Below are 19,202 nucleotides of genomic sequence, written 5' to 3'. Positions count from 1 at the left end.
TGCTCCCTGCTCCCTGCTCTCCCCTCTCTCTCTCTCTCTCTCTCTCTCTCTCTCAGTAGGCAGCACATAGTAGGCCAGCAGCAGCCTCTCTTTCCCTCTCTGATTTCTTCTCCACCGAGCAATCAAGAAGCCAGATAGCTGCAGTACCACAGGCCACTGGCTCTCACTCCCTCTGATTTCTCCATCGCAAGAACCACCAGCAGCGCCATCTTCCTTGTGCTCCATCCCAAAACGTCAAAGCAACAAATCTCCCTAACGCAAGCACCGTCTCTGTTTTTCCCCGAGCAAGCAATCCGAGGAGGCCAAGCTACCAGATGGCGCGTACGGTCGCCACTCCTCGCCCACGGCCGTCTCGGAGGCAGGCGTGGCTCGCAGGCCGCTGCTCGCCGCCCACAGCCGGGCTGGAGGCATGCGCCGTTGGCCTGGCGCCGCTGCTTGTCGCTTTGGGCGGGCTGGAGGCATGCATCGCCGGCGCTCGCCGTCCGCGGCCGGCCCGGTGCTGCTGCTCCCTACCGTGCCGGCCAGGCGCGCGCGGCCTGCTCGACGGCGGCGCTCCCCGCCGCGTCTCTGGCCCGTGTCCGTCGCTCCACGCCGCTGGCCAGCAGGAGGCATGCGCGGACCGTCCACCCCCACCGGCGGCCGGCCATCCGCTACCAGCGGCACCGCGCCGGAAGCCCTTGCGTCCTGGCCGCTGCTCCCCGTCGCGGCCGGCCACGAGGCGCGCGCAGCCGGCCCGGCGCCGCCGCTCCCCGTCGAGGAGCGCGAGGCCGCCTTGGTGGACGGCCGGACGTGGGAGCATGTGGCAGCAGCGGGAGATGGTCGTCACCGCCATCCCCTTCTTGCTCTTGCAGCGTCGGCGATTTGGCTTCCGTGGTCACCCGCTTCCACTTTGCCCTTCTGCTCGCGCCTCCCGCCGCTCCAGGTTCCAGCCCAGCGCAGGCCGAGGGGAAGGAGGCGCGGGCGGCGCCCCGCTGGAGCCCGGCGCCACGGAGGGGGGGGGGGGGGGTTGTTGTGGAGGCGCAAGCGGTGCCGCCGCTTCAGCCCAGCCTCAGGCCGACGGAGAGAGGAGGTGTGGGCGGCGGCGGCGCCGCTGCACTCCGGCACGAGGTTGAGGGAGGAAGGAGGCGCGGGTGGCGGGCTGGAGAGGGCGGTGGTGGCCGGCGGGATGAGCAATCGCTGCCGTCTATGTTGGGACGAACGGCGTCGATTTTTTTTCCGACGTGGACGGCGTGGTTGGCCGCCGACCTTCCGGTTATATATATATATATATATATATATATATATATATATATATACACTCCATCTAGTTCAAAGACAATATCATTAAGACACAGACACAAACAACTTACTAGGTGAAACTTTTACTGGCAATTCCTATAAAAAAATGATATTTAGAATAAAAGAAATTTAGAATTTAAAAATATTTTCAAGGTGAATCTAGTATCATCTACCTTATAATATCAACCTAATTCCATCAAAATGATCAAAGTTAAAAAGTTTGAAATGCAGAAAATCCTAAAATAACATGTAATTTGAATAGGAGGAATCAGCTATACGTTTACATTAAAACATAGTATATTAGAAGAAACAATTAAGAAAGTACATAATGTGTTTTCTACGATTCTGATAAGTACAGGTACTCAAGTGCAAATGCACACTGAAAATTACACTCTGCCCCTTCGTCGCCTTCTTCTTCGCCGCCGTACGAATCCACACGAACCCTTTGCTCCGACCTTCCACCGGCGGCAGAGGTCGCGACGCGCCGCCCTCGTTCGAGCGCCGCAGACCCTTCCGTGAGCCGACTCGTCTCGGGTTCGTCTCTCTCCAACTATTTCTCCCTCCAATTCTTGGTTCCTGATCTACGCTCCGATTCTGTTCGCGGATTTGGGCGAAAAGTCACGGTTTCTCCCCTCGCCCCATGACCCACGCTCTCCTCCTTGCGGTCCCGATCCTTCCTTCCCCGGCGCCTGATCCAACCCCGCTACGCGCCTGCTCGCGGTTGAAGGAGAGTCCCCCCCTTGATTTCATTGACCGTTCGGATCTGGCGCGTCCTCGTTGCCGTCGCGCTGGGTTCGCGCGGCGGATCCGTGCCGGCGGAGGGTCCGAGGGCGTGTGAGGCCGGGGGTGTGTGTGTGTGTGGGGGGGGGGGGGGGGGGTCGTCGTGTGGATTATAGCGATGCGCGGGTGCGCGGATAGGGCGCGCGTCTCTGGTTTGGTTGTTGGGTTTGGACCATGGAAGGGTCGTCAGCGATGGCGTAGTGACGGTGTATCCATCCGTCTAGTCATCCATCCCGTGGAGGCATTTCTGATGGTTCTACCGGGGTGATTTCACTGGTATTAGGATGTGAATGGTTAAAATGCCGATGTTTGGCAACGGGAAATGCTGCAAAGTCTGTATGCAAAGCGATTTCTCCTTCACGGGTTGTATCCTTGTCTGTTCAGTATTTTCTTTTTCCCTATATTCTGGATGCGGTATTGGTCACAGACTTGGTAAATTGGACATATTAGCTTCTGGGGCTGTAGTTAGTGGTCACAGACTTGGTAAATTGTACCGGAGCTTGGATGCATTTACCATAGCCTATGGATGGGGTATAAACATAGCCTCCCGTGACATTATTGGGCACATCATGTTTTCAGTTGAAAAAGGTCCGCATCATTGATTTTCATTGTTTTCTCATCTTAGACAGTATCCAGTGTGTTGATGCAGTTCAGCTTCTCAAGCTGGGGCCTAGGGCCATTGGATAGCCTGGGTGTGATCTTCATCCTAGCATTTGTGCCCAAACAGCCTTTTGACGTGTGTGGCCTCAGATGTATGGTGTTTGACTCACCATGTGTTCACAAGTACATCACATAATCTGAATGCAGCAGTAGGAAAAATGTAAATGGTAGTTGTAATGTGTCATTCACTTACTCAGCTCACGTTTATGTTGCCTTAGCTTCACAGAGGCACCTTTATCAATAAATTAACAAATTGGCTTGTTAAGCTGGCTGTGTTTATTACTGCATCCTGATGATCAATGATGCATGCTCATATCTCATTTTTGCTGTGGTGTGGATGTTGCTTTAGGGCACCCCTTCATTTTATTCTTATATTTTAATTCATCTAGCATCTCTTTGGTTGCACTATATAGATGCATTCGTACCTCCCTGTGTAATACTGAACTATCAAAAGTGAGATTATATTCTATTGAGGTGTTAATAACTTAGTATTGGAAATTTCCTGTGGATGCTGACCTGTGAACCCTTGGTTAAGTCCCTCAGTGTTTTTCTTGTCATCATAACACTAGTCACATACACTTTTACTTGAGCTTCTGCCTGTAGATTAATTGAATCTACTTTTAATATTAGTCTTTGGTGCATCCATTCAGTCCTTTCCTATCCCATAGCATAAACTGTTCTTCGTACAAGCTCACTGAAGTCTCTAGTATGTCTCATCTTTTGAAACTTTTGGGTTTGGCATAATAACCAATTACATCCATCAACTTTGCTCCGAGGATCACTTTGATCCCCTGAAGTATCAAATAGACCATTTAAGTCCCTCAAGTTTCTCTGTTGGATCAAATTGCTCCCAATGCTGATTTGGCATGCCACACACTCTTCCCATGTCAGTGGTTGGAAACCTTGTGCATGAGTTGGCATGGTAGAACTGTCTTTTTTACCATGCTTCACCATATCTATTACAATGATTGTGTACAAGGCTGTTAAGGTGAGGCCACAAAAATCATTGCAGGATCTTTTGTCCTATGCAAATGCATCTAGCTCTAGTTTACGCCATGTAATAAGGACCAGATCAGTTAAAAGAATGTCTTGTCCTGACCCCCTAAAAAAATGTTTTATGCATTGATTATTACCATGGTTTGATTTTTGAGGGAAAATAATGGATATGTGCTACAGCTTTTTATGCTGTCACTATATTTTTCTTATCCTTCTTGAGGAGGCCTACGATATGACAATTTCTTGCATTGTAATCTGCCAAGTCCACATCATGTATGATTTATAATTGGACAAGGGGTAAATGAGGCAATTCTAATATGTTGACTCAGCCATGGCAACTAGAGCTGATATGTCAAGAACATGTGGCATGCCACATCTGCCTAAGGATTATTTTGATTCAACGTGAAAACTTGAAGGACCTATACGACCTATTTAATACTTTAGGGACCAAAGTTGAGGGACATATTTGGCTATTCTGCCTTTGGGTTTTGCTCAGTTAGCATGTTATTGTTTTCTGTTTCACAAAATAAGGCAGTATGGTGTCTATTAAGCAATCAGCTTATTGCTCTTTTCTAGGATCTTTTTATGATTTTATTGATTTTAAATACCCATGCTCTTTGGTAAATTTTTAGATCTTGCCTGCAACTACTTTGATCAAAGTGAGTTTACCTGTCGTTCTGTTTGGATTTTCTCTTCAATTTCGAGTCAGATTGAGTTTTTTTTCGTTGGTATAGGTTTAGAGTGTGTGTAACAACTAAGATCTGCATCAAAGCAAGAAATAGGCCAACTGAAAATCAGCCCATATTTGTTGTTTACTAGATGGTGAGTGAATGATGAAGCATTGCGCAATTTTGATAGTGCTGTCTGCCTGGTTTGATGTACACCTGTTAGGTAGTGGATAGTTTGAGCTCTTGCTATTGCATATGCTAGGATGTTGATATTGTTACCTTGATTTGACAATGGATGATAAGGAAATCCCTCCCAACTAATTGGCTTTGTTAACCATCATGACTGTTTTTGTGGTGAGTGCCAAGTTAGGTGCAGGTCCTGGTGTACTTTTGTGTGGGGCGGGGGAGGGGGGGGGGGTTAAGAATAAGCGATGATTGATAACATAGCTGGAAGTGTTTCTTCTATCACATTTTATGCTGTCCCAATCACTAAGAAGCTTTTGTGGTGGAATAGGGTAATTTAGGAGGTGAATGCAAGAATATAGGAAGTTTGATTCTGTTGTGCAGTAAAACCTCCTGCAGTTCTGAATACTCTGTTCACTTTGCTTAAGTTTGTGTAGCACTTTGTATATTCAAGTGCTATTTTAATCTCTTCCATTTTTACCTCTTTACGGTACCATTTCAGGTCCACTTTTGCTATGTACAAATCAAATCAACCCCCTTTTGGTGTGACTAAACAAATAATCTAAATGTGCCGTTGCTGTATGCACATGTCTGCATTTATTAAGAGTATCTTTTTACCTTGGTGAAGATGTGCTGTCTGCCTGTTGCACGGGTTCGTCTCTCTCCAACTATTTCTCCCTCCAATTCTAGCTTCCTGATCTACGCTCCGATTCTGTTCGCGGATTTGGGCGAAAAGTCAAGGTTTCTCCCCTCGCCCCTAGAGCTATTCCGATCGGATGGAAGGCGGCAGTGGATTCGACGGCGCAACCATGAAGAGGCGGCGGAGCAGCGCGGCGAGGAGGCCGAGGCCGGAGGGCGGCGCTGCCGCGGACCAGCGGGACAACAGCGCCTCCTCCCCTCCGTCGCCGTCGGCGTCGTCTAGGAGCGGACCGAGGAGGCTGCTGGTGACTTCGGACGAGAACGCCGCCGGCCCTGATGGGGGTCACCGGAGGCGGGAGTTCGTCCTCAACGCCCCGTCGCCGGAGCGCGCCACCAAGGGGAGCATCCGGCTGCGCTCCGAGGCCGCGAGTGGTGGAGCCAGGAAGGCCGAGGGTAGCAGCCATGTTGCTCAGCCTGAGGGGAATGGTAGTTCGACCCCGGCCGGTGGCAAGCCAGGGAAGGTGAAGCTGAAGATCCGGAACATGCTGCCGAAGCCGAACCCTGATGCGGTGGATTCCAGGTCTTTGCCGGCGAAGCCTCCTCGGCCAGTAGATTCACGGCACCAGCAAAAGGTTGGTAATCTAGCAAGTGCCTTGAACCATTGTATTTACTACTTGGTATAGTGTGCTTGTATTTGCACCAAATTCCTACATAATTTGTTTCACATAATTAGTCTCGAGAAAAGAATAGCCACCTTTCTGAAATCAAATGGAAAACTAGCTGATTTTGCTACATTATAAAAGACACACAATTGGCAACGGATTCAAAAGGATGATGTGCTCTGCTTGTAGATTGAAGGCGCAAAAGATTCTGACAAGTCATCCTCATCAAGAGACAAGAAATCCAAAAAGGAGAGGTTCGTTGAAGAAGCAATGGCTCAGGAGCAATCAGCCAAAGTTCAGAGAGAACCGTCATCAGATCCTGTCCGGAAGAGTAGGAGGCTTGCTAAGAAATCTGTATTGGACAATGAAATAGATGAGGACTATGATACAAGTAATATTGGAACTCCTGAAGATTGGGATGGTAATGCTCCTGAGCTTAAGAACAATGGAGGCAGTAGCTCTAAGAAAAATGCCTCAAAGAAAATTAAAATTAAGAGTAAGGCTTATGAGGTTGACAATGAGTTTGTTACTTCCCGATCAAGTAGAGATGGCAAGAAAAGATCTAGGGAATCTGCTGATGATGATAATACAGAAGAGGAACCGACCTCAGACAGTGAGCCTGATGCTGAAGATGAGCAAAAAACAGCCACTGAATCTCCTGTCAATGTTAGAAGTGAACCTCTCACGACACGCCGTCGTGCCCTTCAATCATGGATGGATGGGAGCAGCAGTAGTACTGTTGAGTTCCCTTATGGTCTACCTCTGGCTCCTTCAAGAAGTATGTACTATCCTTTGCTGTCGTCCATGGTAATTCAATTAAAAACATCCACCTTCGTTCGTCCACGAAATGCATTTGAGAGATTGTTTTGTTGAACCAGGCAAGAAAGACAAGCTTTCTGAAGAGGAGATGCTTGCCAAAAAGGCTGAAGCTGCTCAGCGGCGCAAGATGCAAGTGGAAAAGGCTACTAAAGAAAGCGAGGTTGGTGTAAAAACTGCTCAGCCTCTCAATCTTTGAAACATTTCAATTTCCAGGAGCCGTCAGCTATATGTAATTTTTGTAGGCTGAAGCTATAAGGAAAATATTGGGCCTGGACTCTGAGAAGAAGAAGGAAGAGAGGAAGCAAAAGGAGCGGGAAGAGAAGGTTCGTTGCATAATTTGATTTTGCTGTCTGTGCATTCAGGAGCTTTCTATTGCTAGCAGTAACAGCTTGCTGAAGTCCTGAACAAACCATGCTCTTCCACACAGGAGCGGGCAACCAGAGCACAAAACATCGCCGCAACCTCAATCCGCTGGGTCATGGGGCCCACTGGAACAGTTGTGTCATTCCCACATGCAGTAGGCCTCCCCAGCATCTTCGACTCCAAGCCTCACAAGTTATCCTCACAACCTTTGCATCTTGTCCCAAAAAGCTTGCTAAATAAATGACCTCACAGTATTTGTCTGCAACTATCCTTTTGACCAAGCAGCTACCCTCCTCCGAGGGAGAAATGCGCTGGGCCGGAGTGCACGAACGCGTACAAGTACAGGCACTCCAAGCTGAACCTCCCCCTCTGCAGCCTCAAGTGCTACAAGGCTGTGCAAGGAAACGCTTGACAGGACTCTGGAAACAGGATGGCAAAGAGTGTGTGTGTTTTTACCGTTGCCCATGTACGCTGGTATTTGTGCATTTGCCCTTGAGTTGGAAACGATGCAATAAGCATCTGCTTGCGCATACATAGTAATATAGAAATGTATAATCTACATGTAGCATTGTGGGTAGAGCTGTAGAAGATTTTGTACTGAGATTATGATTAGATCAGTACCAGATGTCATCTCATCACAATGTCTGTGCTGTTTTTCCCCCTTTGAGAAAGAAGATGCTATATTATAGATACTGGACGAAATTTCGTATAATAAAACTGCAGAATAAGTTTGTTGTAACTTGTACTAAGTTGTTTCTTCATACTTCAGCCGATTTTGTACTGAGATTATGATTAGATCAGTACCAGATGTCATCTCATCACAATGTCTGTGCTGTTTTTCCCCCTTTGAGAAAGAAGATGCTATATTATAGATACTGGACGAAATTTCGTATAATAAAACTGCAGAATAAGTTTGTTGTAACTTGTACTAAGTTGTTTCTTCATACTTCAGCCGATTTTGTACTGAGATTATGATTAGATCAGTACCAGATGTCATCTCATCACAATGTCTGCTGTTTTCCCCCCTTTGAGAAAGAAGATGCTATATCGTAGATACAAACAACACCAACAACATAGTCTTTTATCCCAAGCGAGTTGGGGTAGGTGTAACATCCTGTTCGGATACTCCAGCCGTAGGCCCGGAAACTCCGGACAAAACGGTTGAGGCTTCTTTAAATCCAAGTCTTAGCCTCTCCACTCTCACTTAGCTCTCTTCTTTCTCTCTTCTTCTTCCCCGAGCTGGGTTCGTTCCCCCACCTCCCCACCATCGATCTCCATCTTCGGCCGCCGGATCGTCGATTCCTTCCACGAGTATCTTCCTCTCCTTGTTCTCCACCTTTCCCCAAGCCCGTTTGATCCATTCCTCGGTCGGAATGGCTCCCCACGGACGTCCTCCATTGTTGGCTGCTTGAAGCTCTGCCTCACGCGTCGAACTCCATAGTTTGGCCTTCCTCCGCACGAATCGAGCACGGGGTAAGCTTTACCGCATCCTTCTCGACCTTCCCGGCCTCTTTCCGCCCCTTTTTCCTTGACGTCGCACTGGGAATGTCGCGTGTGCCGTTACACCCCATGACATGCATGGCGTTTTTGCCCTTTTGTTAGGTCTGCCCGAAAACTCCGGGTATAGACCCGGAAACTCCGGACTTGGAACACTCCGGGGAAAACTCCAGGTATAGGCTCGGAAACTCCGGACTTGGTAGTCCGGATACTCCGGGTTTTAGGGGATGTTTTTGACAAGGGAGTGTAATTTTTGTGTAAATTACTAGTGGTTGCATCTGGTCATTGGCTATTTTAAGGTTGCAACCCATTTGTACATTTTCTCATGTCATGTGCATACATGTAGAAACCGCAGCTGAGGAGGCCGTGTACGAGGTGATTGCGGAGCCACAGGAGCCGCCGGAGCAGGCCCAGCAGGAGCAGAGGCGTGAGAATTTGCCCCAAGGCCCAGTTCACCCAAGTACCGAGCAGCAGCCCGAAGGCAAGCCCCGGAGCATAACCTATTATTTTTACTTATGAAATGTTATATATTTACTTGATTATGCATTAAGTTTCTAGGCGTTGAATGAAACCCTAGTTGCATGATCCCTAGGTTCCATGAGTCTTATACTAGTATGTGTAGGTCGATAGCCTTGCCATGCTAAATAGGATTCGGTAGAAGTCGAGTAATTTCCTGTTACTCGCGAGATATATGATGTTTCTATAATTCAAGTATATGGAATAGTGGAATATGAAAGACATGAATGAAAGTGGACTGGATGGGGAAATGTTTAGCCGTCTGTGTCGATTAAGGACTGTACCGTTGTTGGCTGTGCTGACCGGGGATAGAACTGTACTGACCGCATGCCGGGAGTAGGAGGTAGTCGAAACCGGTAAGCCTAGTACTGCCTTACTTCGAAAGTACAGGAACCCACACCCAACTCCTCGGATAGTCGAGTGGCCGCGGAGAAATGGGTTGCATGTATTACTTTTGGTGATCTCACGTAGGGCTCGGCTGACTATATGACGTTGGGCTGGTTCCTATAGTTCGAGGCGGGGAGGTGAATTGTTGGTGCGTGTGGTTCGACAGGACATATGCGTGCCGTGTTGGTTAGGTCCACCTTGCAAGGTTAAATCGGATCGATTCGCCGTGACTTGCGGTTACGAGAGCCTTGGTCTCTTGGTCACATCGTAGTAAGGAAATGAAGGGAATTGGGATGAGAAATATGGATGTGATCTAATCATTTGTTTTACCACACTATTTGTTGTAGATATGCAAACCATAGAGAAATAGTTGCTTACAATTAATTTGGCTAAAATTTTGAAAGTAAGGATTTACTCTTAGATGCTTTTCAGCAAACAAACCCACCAGCCAAAGGCCTTGCATGTCTAGATAAGGGCTAAGTATACCCATAGTTAGATAAGTCTTGCTGAGTATTAGTTGCTCAGGGCATTATTGAAACATGATTTCAGGACCCGTACACGTAGACTTCTGTCCATGCTGTGCCAAATTCGTTCGTCAGGACGCGGATGGGTGGAACGTCGAGGACCCAGACGGGTAGACTTGTAGATTTCTGGATTGCACATTCGTGGGCTGGATGTGTAATTCAACTTTGTACTTATGTATCATAGTTGTTAGCTTTATGTTTATCAAACTTTTGTTTAAATGACAGTCAGACTTGTATATCATCTGTATATTTAAATATGATTTGTAAACTTTAATGTACTATACTATGTATTGTAAGAGTAGTTTCAAGTATTGTCATATTGTGCCATCTGTGCCTACCTTCGTGTGGAACTACCGGTGTTGTTTCGATCGGCCGTGGGTTGCGAAAGAGCTGTCAGGTTACCTTAATTAAGCTAATGTGCCTGATATGTTCAAATAATGGCCATTACGATTAATTAAGCCATTTTAACTTGACGGTTCTGTCACAGCTGGTATCAGAGCCGAAACACTCCGGGGGTGGTGCTAGTATGACTAATTTTAAAGTTTTCAAAACTAAAAATAAATTTTAAACTTAGGAGGGAGATGTTCTAGTTGTACGAAGGAATTATCGATAGTAGCCCTATATAGTACTTGGTTAAGTTATAATAGGTGGCCCTATAAATATATCTCCTGACCTCCATCACATTATCTTCTGTTGAAAAACTTAGCTCCTTGCTTAATCAATAACTATATTTGTCATGATGTTCTTATGAGTGCTAACATGAGGGGTTTGGATATAGGAATTGTCATTTCTGCAGGTACGCTAACAAACAATTGCATGAGTTAGGGCGAGTACAAAACGAATAAAATTTATATTAGAGAGAGTACATATGTACGCCACCGCAAGACTACGTATATTGCCCTATATTGGATTGTCAAATTTTGTTGGGAAGGACGTAGGACGATCATGCATCGTGTCATGCATCATTATGAAACTGCATTCTAGAATGTGACATAGGTTTGTTAATCGATGAGTAAGTAAGGGTTGTAAAATTTTTATCTTGATGACACATCTACACCCGGAGATTCCGGTTAAAAATCCGGAGCTTTCGAAAAGACCCAGACATTACGGTTAAAATTTTAGAGTCTCCGGATTTGGAAGCCCGGACATTCCGGCCGAAAACCTGGATATTCTAATATTGGGGCCAATTTGATTTAGTACTTTACATTCTGCATTGTTCCATGAGTTGAATATTAGTTGTTATCATGATTATTTTTGTAATCGGGATACTACGACTAATTCAATCATGGTCAATTGCAGAATGGCAGACAACGGTTCAGAGGACCAGCCGCGGCCGCCTCCTGATTTGGTCAAGGCAATTGCAGCCATGCTGACTGGGCGTGATGAGCAGACGGCACTCCTCCGCCAGCTTGTGCAGCAGGTGTAGCGAAAATGGCCTCTCATGCCATATTTCAATATAATGTTTTGGCGATTGATGACACACACACAACACTTGGACTAATATGATTATTAAGATGACCATTCTCAGGCTTTTAGGTTCAAGTGAAGACAAAGAGAAGATAAGCGTAGCTAGGCCCTCTACGGTCCAAGGGACAAGAATTGAAGAGACCGTGAAGAAATTTAAGTCAAAACGAACAAGACAGAGACAATTTGCTATCACCGGTTAAACCGACGTTAGTCACCGGTTAAACCAACGTTAGGCAAATTGTACTCATCGGTGCAATGGACCCAGAAAGCTGAGACTAGGGTTTTGCACCGGATGAACCGACGATGCCTGAAGACAACTCGTCGGTGCAATGACTTGAAGTAAAGACAGACTCACAGGCACCGGTTAAACCGACGATAAAGAAAAAGTGAGCGTCGGTGGAGTTGTCCAGAGACTCCATTTTTCCGGGGGTTTCTGAGATTGCACTCACCGGTTAAACCGACGTTAGTTTTAAAGAGCGTCGGTCGATTGATAAAGTAGTCATTGGAGCAGTAACGGCTAGTTGCTGGGAAAATACACTCACCGGTTAAACCGGTGATGACAAAAACTAGAGCGTCGGTTTAACCGGCGTTAAGGGATTTCGTCAGCCTTTTTCCAACGGCTAGTTTGGAGGGTTGGGCTATATATATGCCACCCCACGGCTCATTTGAGAGTGCTGGAGACCAAGGAAGTATACAAGAGCCAAAGATCATCTCCAACCACCGTAGTGCTTCATTGTACATCATATAGGCTTAAGCACACTTGTGAGAGTGCTTAGTGCTTGTTTAGGCTTAGTTCTTGAGAGAGCAAGCTTGAGAGAAGTCTTGCTGCGGCAAGCAATCCTTGTGATCCGTCGTGTGACCCTCCGACTTGGTGTGGAGTGGCAACGACACTTTGTGTGGGGGAAGAGGAGACCCCCTCCTTGGTGGAGAAGCTCCGTAGTGGATTTCGGCCGGGTGACCGAGAGAGACGGTGGCGGTGCACGAGACTCGGTGTCTTGTGGGCACTTGCCTTTGCTTGCCGGCATCGCCTTGGTGGCGTAGTACAAGACGGTGATCGGAAGAGCCTCGGTGTCCCGTGGACGTAGGCGTTTGTGCCGAACCACGTTACATGACCGTGTCTACTCTTGAGTTTGCATCCCTCTTGCACTTACCTCTTTACTTACCATGTTATGTTTCCGCATTTACTCTATCTTGCGTACCTTTACTTTTCTAGTTGGTTTGATTAGGATTGGCTAGGTTGCAAGTCTTTTAGGGGTAAGTAGAGGGTAGCATAGATAAACCTTAGTCATAACTAGCATGTGTAGGACGTGTTGGGTTTATCTTATGCAAATAGATTGAGTCCTAGGATAGAAAGCGATTAGCGACCCTATTCACCCCCTCCCCCTCTAGGGTCGGACACCCCTGGTGATCCTTACAGCAGGGCGCTGGGCAACGACAAGGAGATCACAATCACCACCATCCGCCTGTTCCTGGGTACTAGGAGTTCTTGAGTACTCATCCACCACTTTTTCATACGGCAGATGAACCACTGGAGGCTGATAGCTGCACAAGACTATTGAGTCCAAGTTCACTTTGTACCCATACAATGACAATGACAAGGCGTCATTTGCAGCTCAGCAGCTTCGAGGTCCCGCACGTACGTGGTGGGATAATCATGTGGCTATGTTTTCTGCTGGCACTCGGTTTTCTTGGGAGGAGTTCAAAGCGGCTTTCAGGGCACACTATATCCCTGCAGGAGTTATTCGAAGGAAGCTTACCGAGTTCCTGGCCCTGAAATAGGGCAATAATAATGTGATGCAGTATGCCCAGGCCTTTAACACTCTGTCACAATATGCTGGCTATCATGTGGATACGGATGAGAAGAAGCAGGCTTGTTTCAGACAAGGGCTTAATAGTAAGCTTCAAGATCGTTTGGTGATGTTTCACTTCAACACATTTAATGAGCTAGTTAATGGGGCTATCACTCAGGAGGATGCCCATTTAGCTCACAAGGCAGAAAAGAAAAGGAAGGCACCATCTGTGGGATCTTCTAGCAGCACTCCACAGGGGTTTCGTCTCGTACAGTCTGGGCCACAATGAGCTCCCTATCAGCATCAACCTGTGTATAGGCCACCACAGCAGTAGTGGGGATATAGGTCACCTCAGTACACACAGCCACAGGGGGCAGTCAGACCTCCTATTCCTCCACTGAATGTGCAGAAGGTGACACAACAGGGGGTGCGCCCAAATTTATTTCTGTGCTACAATTGTGGGCAGATTGGCCATTTTGCATGTGCTTGCCCGATGCCACCTAAGCAAGGCCAGAACTCGGATTAGAAAAATCAGAAGAACAAAGTGGATCACTTTAAACCAGGGCAAGTGCACTACACTATACTTGAGGGTATTCCAGAGGGAGCTCAAGTAATGGCGGGTACGTACGATCACCATGTTATGGTGTTATTTGATTCCGGTGCATCTCACACATTCATTAGTAAGGAGTGTGCAAATAGGCTTGGGTTGGAGGTAGAATGTATGACAAAACCATACCATATTCAATCACCTGGGGGAAAATTAATTACCAATCAGTTTGTTAGACAAGTACCTCTACAGATGCAAGGAAAAATCTTTGTTGCCTCTCTTATAGTGTTACCGGCTCAAAAAGTGGATATTATACTTGGCATGAATTGGATGGAAGAACAAAGAGTTCTTTTATACACTATTTCACATTCTTTGCACATCAATTCTCCCATTCATGGTTCTATGAGCTTACATCTTGTGAACCATGCACCCTTGACTCATGCGGTGAATCATGTCGAGGGCAAGAAGCTTGTCGACATACCAGTGGTATGTGAATACCCGAATGTCTTTCCAGATGATTTATCAGGTATGCCACCTGATCGGAATATTGAGTTTGCCATTGAGCTGCAACCGGGAACGACACCAATTTCTCGAAGACTTTATCAGATGCCACCCAATGAACTAGCTGAGTTAAAGAAGCAATTGCAGGAATTGTTTGATAAAGGGTATATCCGTCCTAGCACTTCACCTTGGGGTTGTCCGGCACTCTTTGTTAAAAAGAAAGATCAAACTCTCAGGATGTGTGTGGACTATAGGCCTTTAAATGCTGTTACAATCAAGAACAAGTATCCATTCCTCCGGATTGACATTCTATTTGATCAGTTAGTTGGGGCCAAGGTATTTTCAAAAATTGATCTTCACTCGGGTTATCATCAGATAAAAATCCGAGCTGAGGATATTCCCAAGACAATATTTTCTACCAGATATGGACTTTATGAATATTTGGTTATGTCATTTGGGTTGACAAATGCTCTGGCTCATTTCATGTATCTCATGAACTCAGTGTTCATGCCTGAATTGGATAAGTTTGTCGTGGTTTTCATTGACGACATTCTTATATATTCCAAGAATGAAGAAGAACATGCTGAGCACCTTCGCATTGTTCTACAGCGTCTTCGGGAACACAAGTTGTATGCAAAATTCACTAAGTGTGAGTTTTGGCTTAAGAAGGTTCAATTCATGGGTCATGTCATATCAGAGGATGGAATCTCTGTTGATCCAAGTAAGATTCAAGATGTCTTAAATTGGAAAGCTCCCATTTCTGTTCCAGAAATTCGGAGTTTCCTTGGGCTAGCAGGATATTACCGGCGTTTTGTTTCAGAACTCTTAAAAATTGCTAAGCCCATGACTTAATTGCTCAAAAAAGGAGTGAAGTTTAGTTGGGATGACAACTGTGGACAGACTTTTCAAACTTTGCGAAAGCTTTTGACATCTGCCCCTGTCTTGGCCCAACCTGATATTGCTCGACCTTTTGAGGTATATTGTGATGCATCAGGTATGGGTTTAGGTTGTGTCCTCATGCAAGACCATCGAGTTATTACATATGCCTCCAGAGCACTCAGACGACATGAGGAGAATTATCCCACTCATGATTTGGAACTAGCAGTTGTGGTGCATGCCTTGAAGATTTGGCGTCATTATCTTTTGGGCAATTCTGTTCACATATACACAGAACACAAGAGTCTTAAGTATATCTTCACTCAGAATGAGCTGAATCTACGCCAGAGGCAGTGGTTGGAATTAATTAAGGATTATGATCTGGAGATTCATTATCATCTGGGTAAAGCTAATGTGGTTGCAGATTCATTGAGTAGAAAGGCAAATTGCAACTGCACCTCTGCCACAGTGTTGCATCAAACTCTGTGCCAAGAAATGGAGAAATTAAATTTGGCCATTGTAGCTGAGGGTACTCTTGCCAATATTACCCTCACCCCTACACTTCAAGATCATATTACCGCTGCTCAAAAAGATGATGTTGGTATGAGCAAAATTAGACAAAGACTCAACAAGAACGATCCTCAGGTTGCGTGTTTCCATCAAGATAGTGAGGGAGTACTTTGGTTTAAAGATTGGTTAGTGGTGCCCAAAGATTTGGGCTTTCGAAAACAAATCCTTGATGAGGCTCATCTCTCTCGGTATTCGATCCATCCAGGCAGCAATAAAATGTACCAAGATTTGAAACAACGGTTTTGGTGGACAAGGATGAAGCGAGAGATTGCTAGATATGTGTCTGAGTGTGACATTTGTAAAAGGGTTAAAGCGAGCCATTTGAGATCAGCCGGTCCTCTACAACCATTGAATGTCCCATCCTGGAAATGGGATGACATTAGTATGGATTTCATTGTCGGCTTACCAAAAACTTTAAAAGGTTATGACTCTATTTGGGTTATAGTCGATCGGCTTACGAAGTCAGCTCATTTTCTTCCAGTAAAAACCTCATATATAGCAAGACAATATGCTCAATTGTACATGGATCGTATTGTGAGTCATCATGGTATTCCTAAAACAATCATATCTGATCGAGGGTCATAGTTTGTTGCCCGTCTTTGGGAGCAATTTCATGCATCACTTGGTACTCAGCTTATTCGCAGTTCGGCTTATCATCCTCCGACCGATGGTCAGACGGAGAGAAAAAATCATATTCTTGAATATATGCTTAGAGCCTGTGCACTCACCTACACTCATAAATGGGATGAATGTCTACCTTTAGCCGAATTCTCTTATAACAACAGTAATCAAGAAAGCATCAAAATGGCTTCTTTTGAGACATTATATGGACAGAGATGTAGAACTCCCTTAAATTGGTCAGAAGCCGGTGAAAGAAATTTCTTTGGGCACGAATCGAGCACGGGGTATGCTTCCCTCCGCACGAATCGAGCATGGGGTAAACTTCACCGCATCCTTCTCGACCTTCCCGGTCTCTTTCCGCCCCTTTTTCCTTGCTGGCGCACTGGGAATGTTGCGTGCGCCGCTGCACCCCGTGACATGCATAGTGTTTTTGCCCTTTTGTTAGGTCTGCCTGAAAACTCCGGGTATAGGCCCGGAAACTCCGGACTTGGTAGTCCGGATACTCCGGTCAGTAGTCCGGATACTCCGAGTTTTGGGGGAGGTTTTTGACAAGGGAGTGCAATTTTTGTGTAAATTACTAGTGGTTGCATCTGGTCATTGGCTATTTTAAGGTTGCAACCCATTTCTGTATTTTCTCGTGTCATATGCATGTGTAGAAACCGCAGCTGAGGAGGCCATGTACGAGGTGATTGCGGAGCCACAGGAGCCGCCAGAGCAGGCCCAACAGGAGGAGAGGCGTGAGAATTTGGCCCAAGGCCCAGTTCACCCAAGTACCGAGCAGCAGCCCGAAGGCAAGCCCCGGTGCATAACCTATTATTTTTACTTATGAAATGTTATATATTTACTTGATTATGCATTAAGTTTCTAGGCGTTGAATGAAACCCTAGTTGCATGATCCCTAGGTTCCATGAGTCTTATACTAGTACGTCTTGTCCTTCAAACAAACAAACAAACAACAAACAAACAAAGAGGCGCATGCCTCGAAGTACTCCCCCCCATGGGCGTACTGTCCCGACCGGCGTGTTGTCACATCCGCCGGGCTGGTGCTCAGGCGCGTCTGGCGGGTGTGCGACATTGACTGATCACGTCAAAAGGGAAATCCCCGAATTACCCTTTGGCTGAACCCACTGATTCAACCAAAGCCTCGGGGGCTACTGTCGGGTATCACAATTAGGGACACCCTAATCGGGGTACTAAGACCTGCTTTTAAAAACACAAACACCTGTTAAGGCAACTAAGCCTACGGCCTCCTTCCAATCTGGAAGAAAGGAAAGGACTCAATAAAGCCCAGCACGCGGCCCATTCACATCCCCCTCGAACCCGCGGAACAATCTCCGCCCCGCTCGAGGGTCCCTCTCGGGCCCGCTTGGACAATCTCCGCCTCGCTCGAGGGTAGCGGATCTACCCTCGAGCGGTGACTCATTCTCCGCCTCGCTCGAGGGCTCCCTTCGGGACCCTCGATCACGCAATGCACCTCCGCCTCGCTCGAGGGTAGCAGATCTACCCTCGAGCGGTGACTCATTCTCCGCCTCGCTCGAGGCCGACTCTCAGCACAAGGGACAAACGGCCCCGCCGCCCAACCGCTCGCCGTACGAAGGCATTGAAAGCCAGCCACTCTGCCACGGCTCAAAGGACATGCGGCGTCAGGCCACCACTCCCACAGTGGATGTGACCGGGGTCCCATCCGCTGACTTCGGTCACCGCTCCGCCGTCCCGGAGGCTGTAGCAGCACTGTGGGACATGCGACGCGGGACAAGACGGGTCCGGCATTGCTCCCGTTACTGTTCTGCCGACACCGACCATCCGGACTCACCTCCCACTGGGGAAGGGGTCCGGCGATGTCACGTGTTCTTCCGAGAGGGGCACTCAGCACGCACGGGCGGGACCCCGGACCTCCCCCCTTGTGGAGTCCGGGAGCTCCGCGCGTCCCCCGGACCTCCTAGTGTGCACGCCTGCACTCCGACCAGGGGGTCCAGGGCCGCCGCGTGCCCCGCTACCACTGCCGCTGGAACATGCAGGACCCTAATCCGTAGGGCCCACCGAATGCCACCGCGCCGTATGTAGGAGACCATACATCAGCGACGACCACGCCGCCTACAGAGACACTGCAGGACGACCGGCGCGATCCTCGCAAAACTAAGGACGAAATCCAGGACGACAGCGACGCGCGCCGCCTTCCCACAGTGTACTTCCTACAGTATCCAACCGCTGTACCCCGCGATTCAGGGGAAAACGACGACTTCTATGCCCCCACTCATGTACCCAGCCCCTCCTTGTGACTATAAAAGGAGGGGGCGGGCTTCCTTTAGCCAGGGCTGCTGGACTCTAGTCTGCTAGGCCTCTCTGGTTTCTCTCTTCAAGAGGACGTTCAGCACTACTGAGCACTCATCTCAACCGACTCCACTCCTAGCAGAGACTTGGGAGCTTCCCTCCCTCTCTCGCCTCGCTTGTATCAAGTGAAAATCCTTTGAAAATGTTTGTGAAATGCTAACACACATGCACATGGTGTTGTTCACGTGGTGTTGTTGGCACATTTGTAAAGGAGAAAGAGTTGGAGTTGATGTTTATCAACTTGGGGAAGCAAGAAAGGCTTTTCGGTGTTCTTCGGAGATTAGGTTGGCTCTTGGAGTGAAATACTGCTTTGATCTATTGTGTTTTGGATCAAATATTCAGTTGGGTTGTGTAGCCCTCTGAATAAGCTTTCCAAAGAGTCCAAGATCACCAAATTTGGACATTGGAGCTAAGAGTTATGGACGTTTTACCGAGGTACATTTCTGCTGGAAATAGACCTGCGGACGGTCCGCTCCTGGGGGGAGGACGGTCCGCCGTTATCTCCGATGAGCTCAAGCAGAACCGTT

At 47.3% G+C, this 19,202-nt stretch overlaps 1 protein-coding gene across 2 annotated transcripts; it reads left to right on the top strand.

Moving 5' to 3' along the window:
• The first annotated feature begins 1,646 nt into the window (after window positions 1–1,646).
• LOC120666486 (DNA ligase 1-like) lies at window positions 1,647–7,790 on the top strand. Of its 2 annotated transcripts, none has more exons than XM_039946341.1 (7): window positions 1,647–1,812; window positions 5,068–5,836; window positions 6,056–6,644; window positions 6,745–6,845; window positions 6,928–7,008; window positions 7,113–7,240; window positions 7,334–7,790. In XM_039946341.1, the coding sequence occupies exons 2-7, from the start codon at window positions 5,342–5,344 to the stop codon at window positions 7,458–7,460; spliced, it is 1,521 nt and encodes a 506-aa protein (XP_039802275.1). In that variant the 5' UTR covers window positions 1,647–1,812; window positions 5,068–5,341; the 3' UTR covers window positions 7,461–7,790. The 2 variants fall into 2 exon arrangements, with proteins under 2 accessions (XP_039802275.1, XP_039802274.1); XM_039946340.1 differs by having other exon boundaries at window positions 1,650–1,812; window positions 5,256–5,836.
• The last annotated feature ends 11,412 nt before the right edge of the window (window positions 7,791–19,202 follow it).

This window comes from Panicum virgatum, chromosome 3N (assembly GCF_016808335.1).
Source record: "Panicum virgatum strain AP13 chromosome 3N, P.virgatum_v5, whole genome shotgun sequence".
Classification (NCBI taxonomy): domain Eukaryota; kingdom Viridiplantae; phylum Streptophyta; class Magnoliopsida; order Poales; family Poaceae; genus Panicum; species Panicum virgatum.
The sequence above is the reverse complement of the archived record's forward strand: the minus strand, read 5'-3'. Positions and strand labels throughout refer to the sequence as shown.

Coding starts and splice junctions, on each gene's coding strand:
- LOC120666486 (XM_039946341.1), top strand. CDS start 5,342: ATGGAAGGCGGCAGTGGATTCGACGGCGCAACCATGAAGAGGCGGCGG. Junction 5,837..6,055: donor ATTCACGGCACCAGCAAAAG/GTTGGTAATCTA, acceptor CTCTGCTTGTAG/ATTGAAGGCGCAAAAGATTC. Junction 6,846..6,927: donor AGGCTACTAAAGAAAGCGAG/GTTGGTGTAAAA, acceptor TAATTTTTGTAG/GCTGAAGCTATAAGGAAAAT.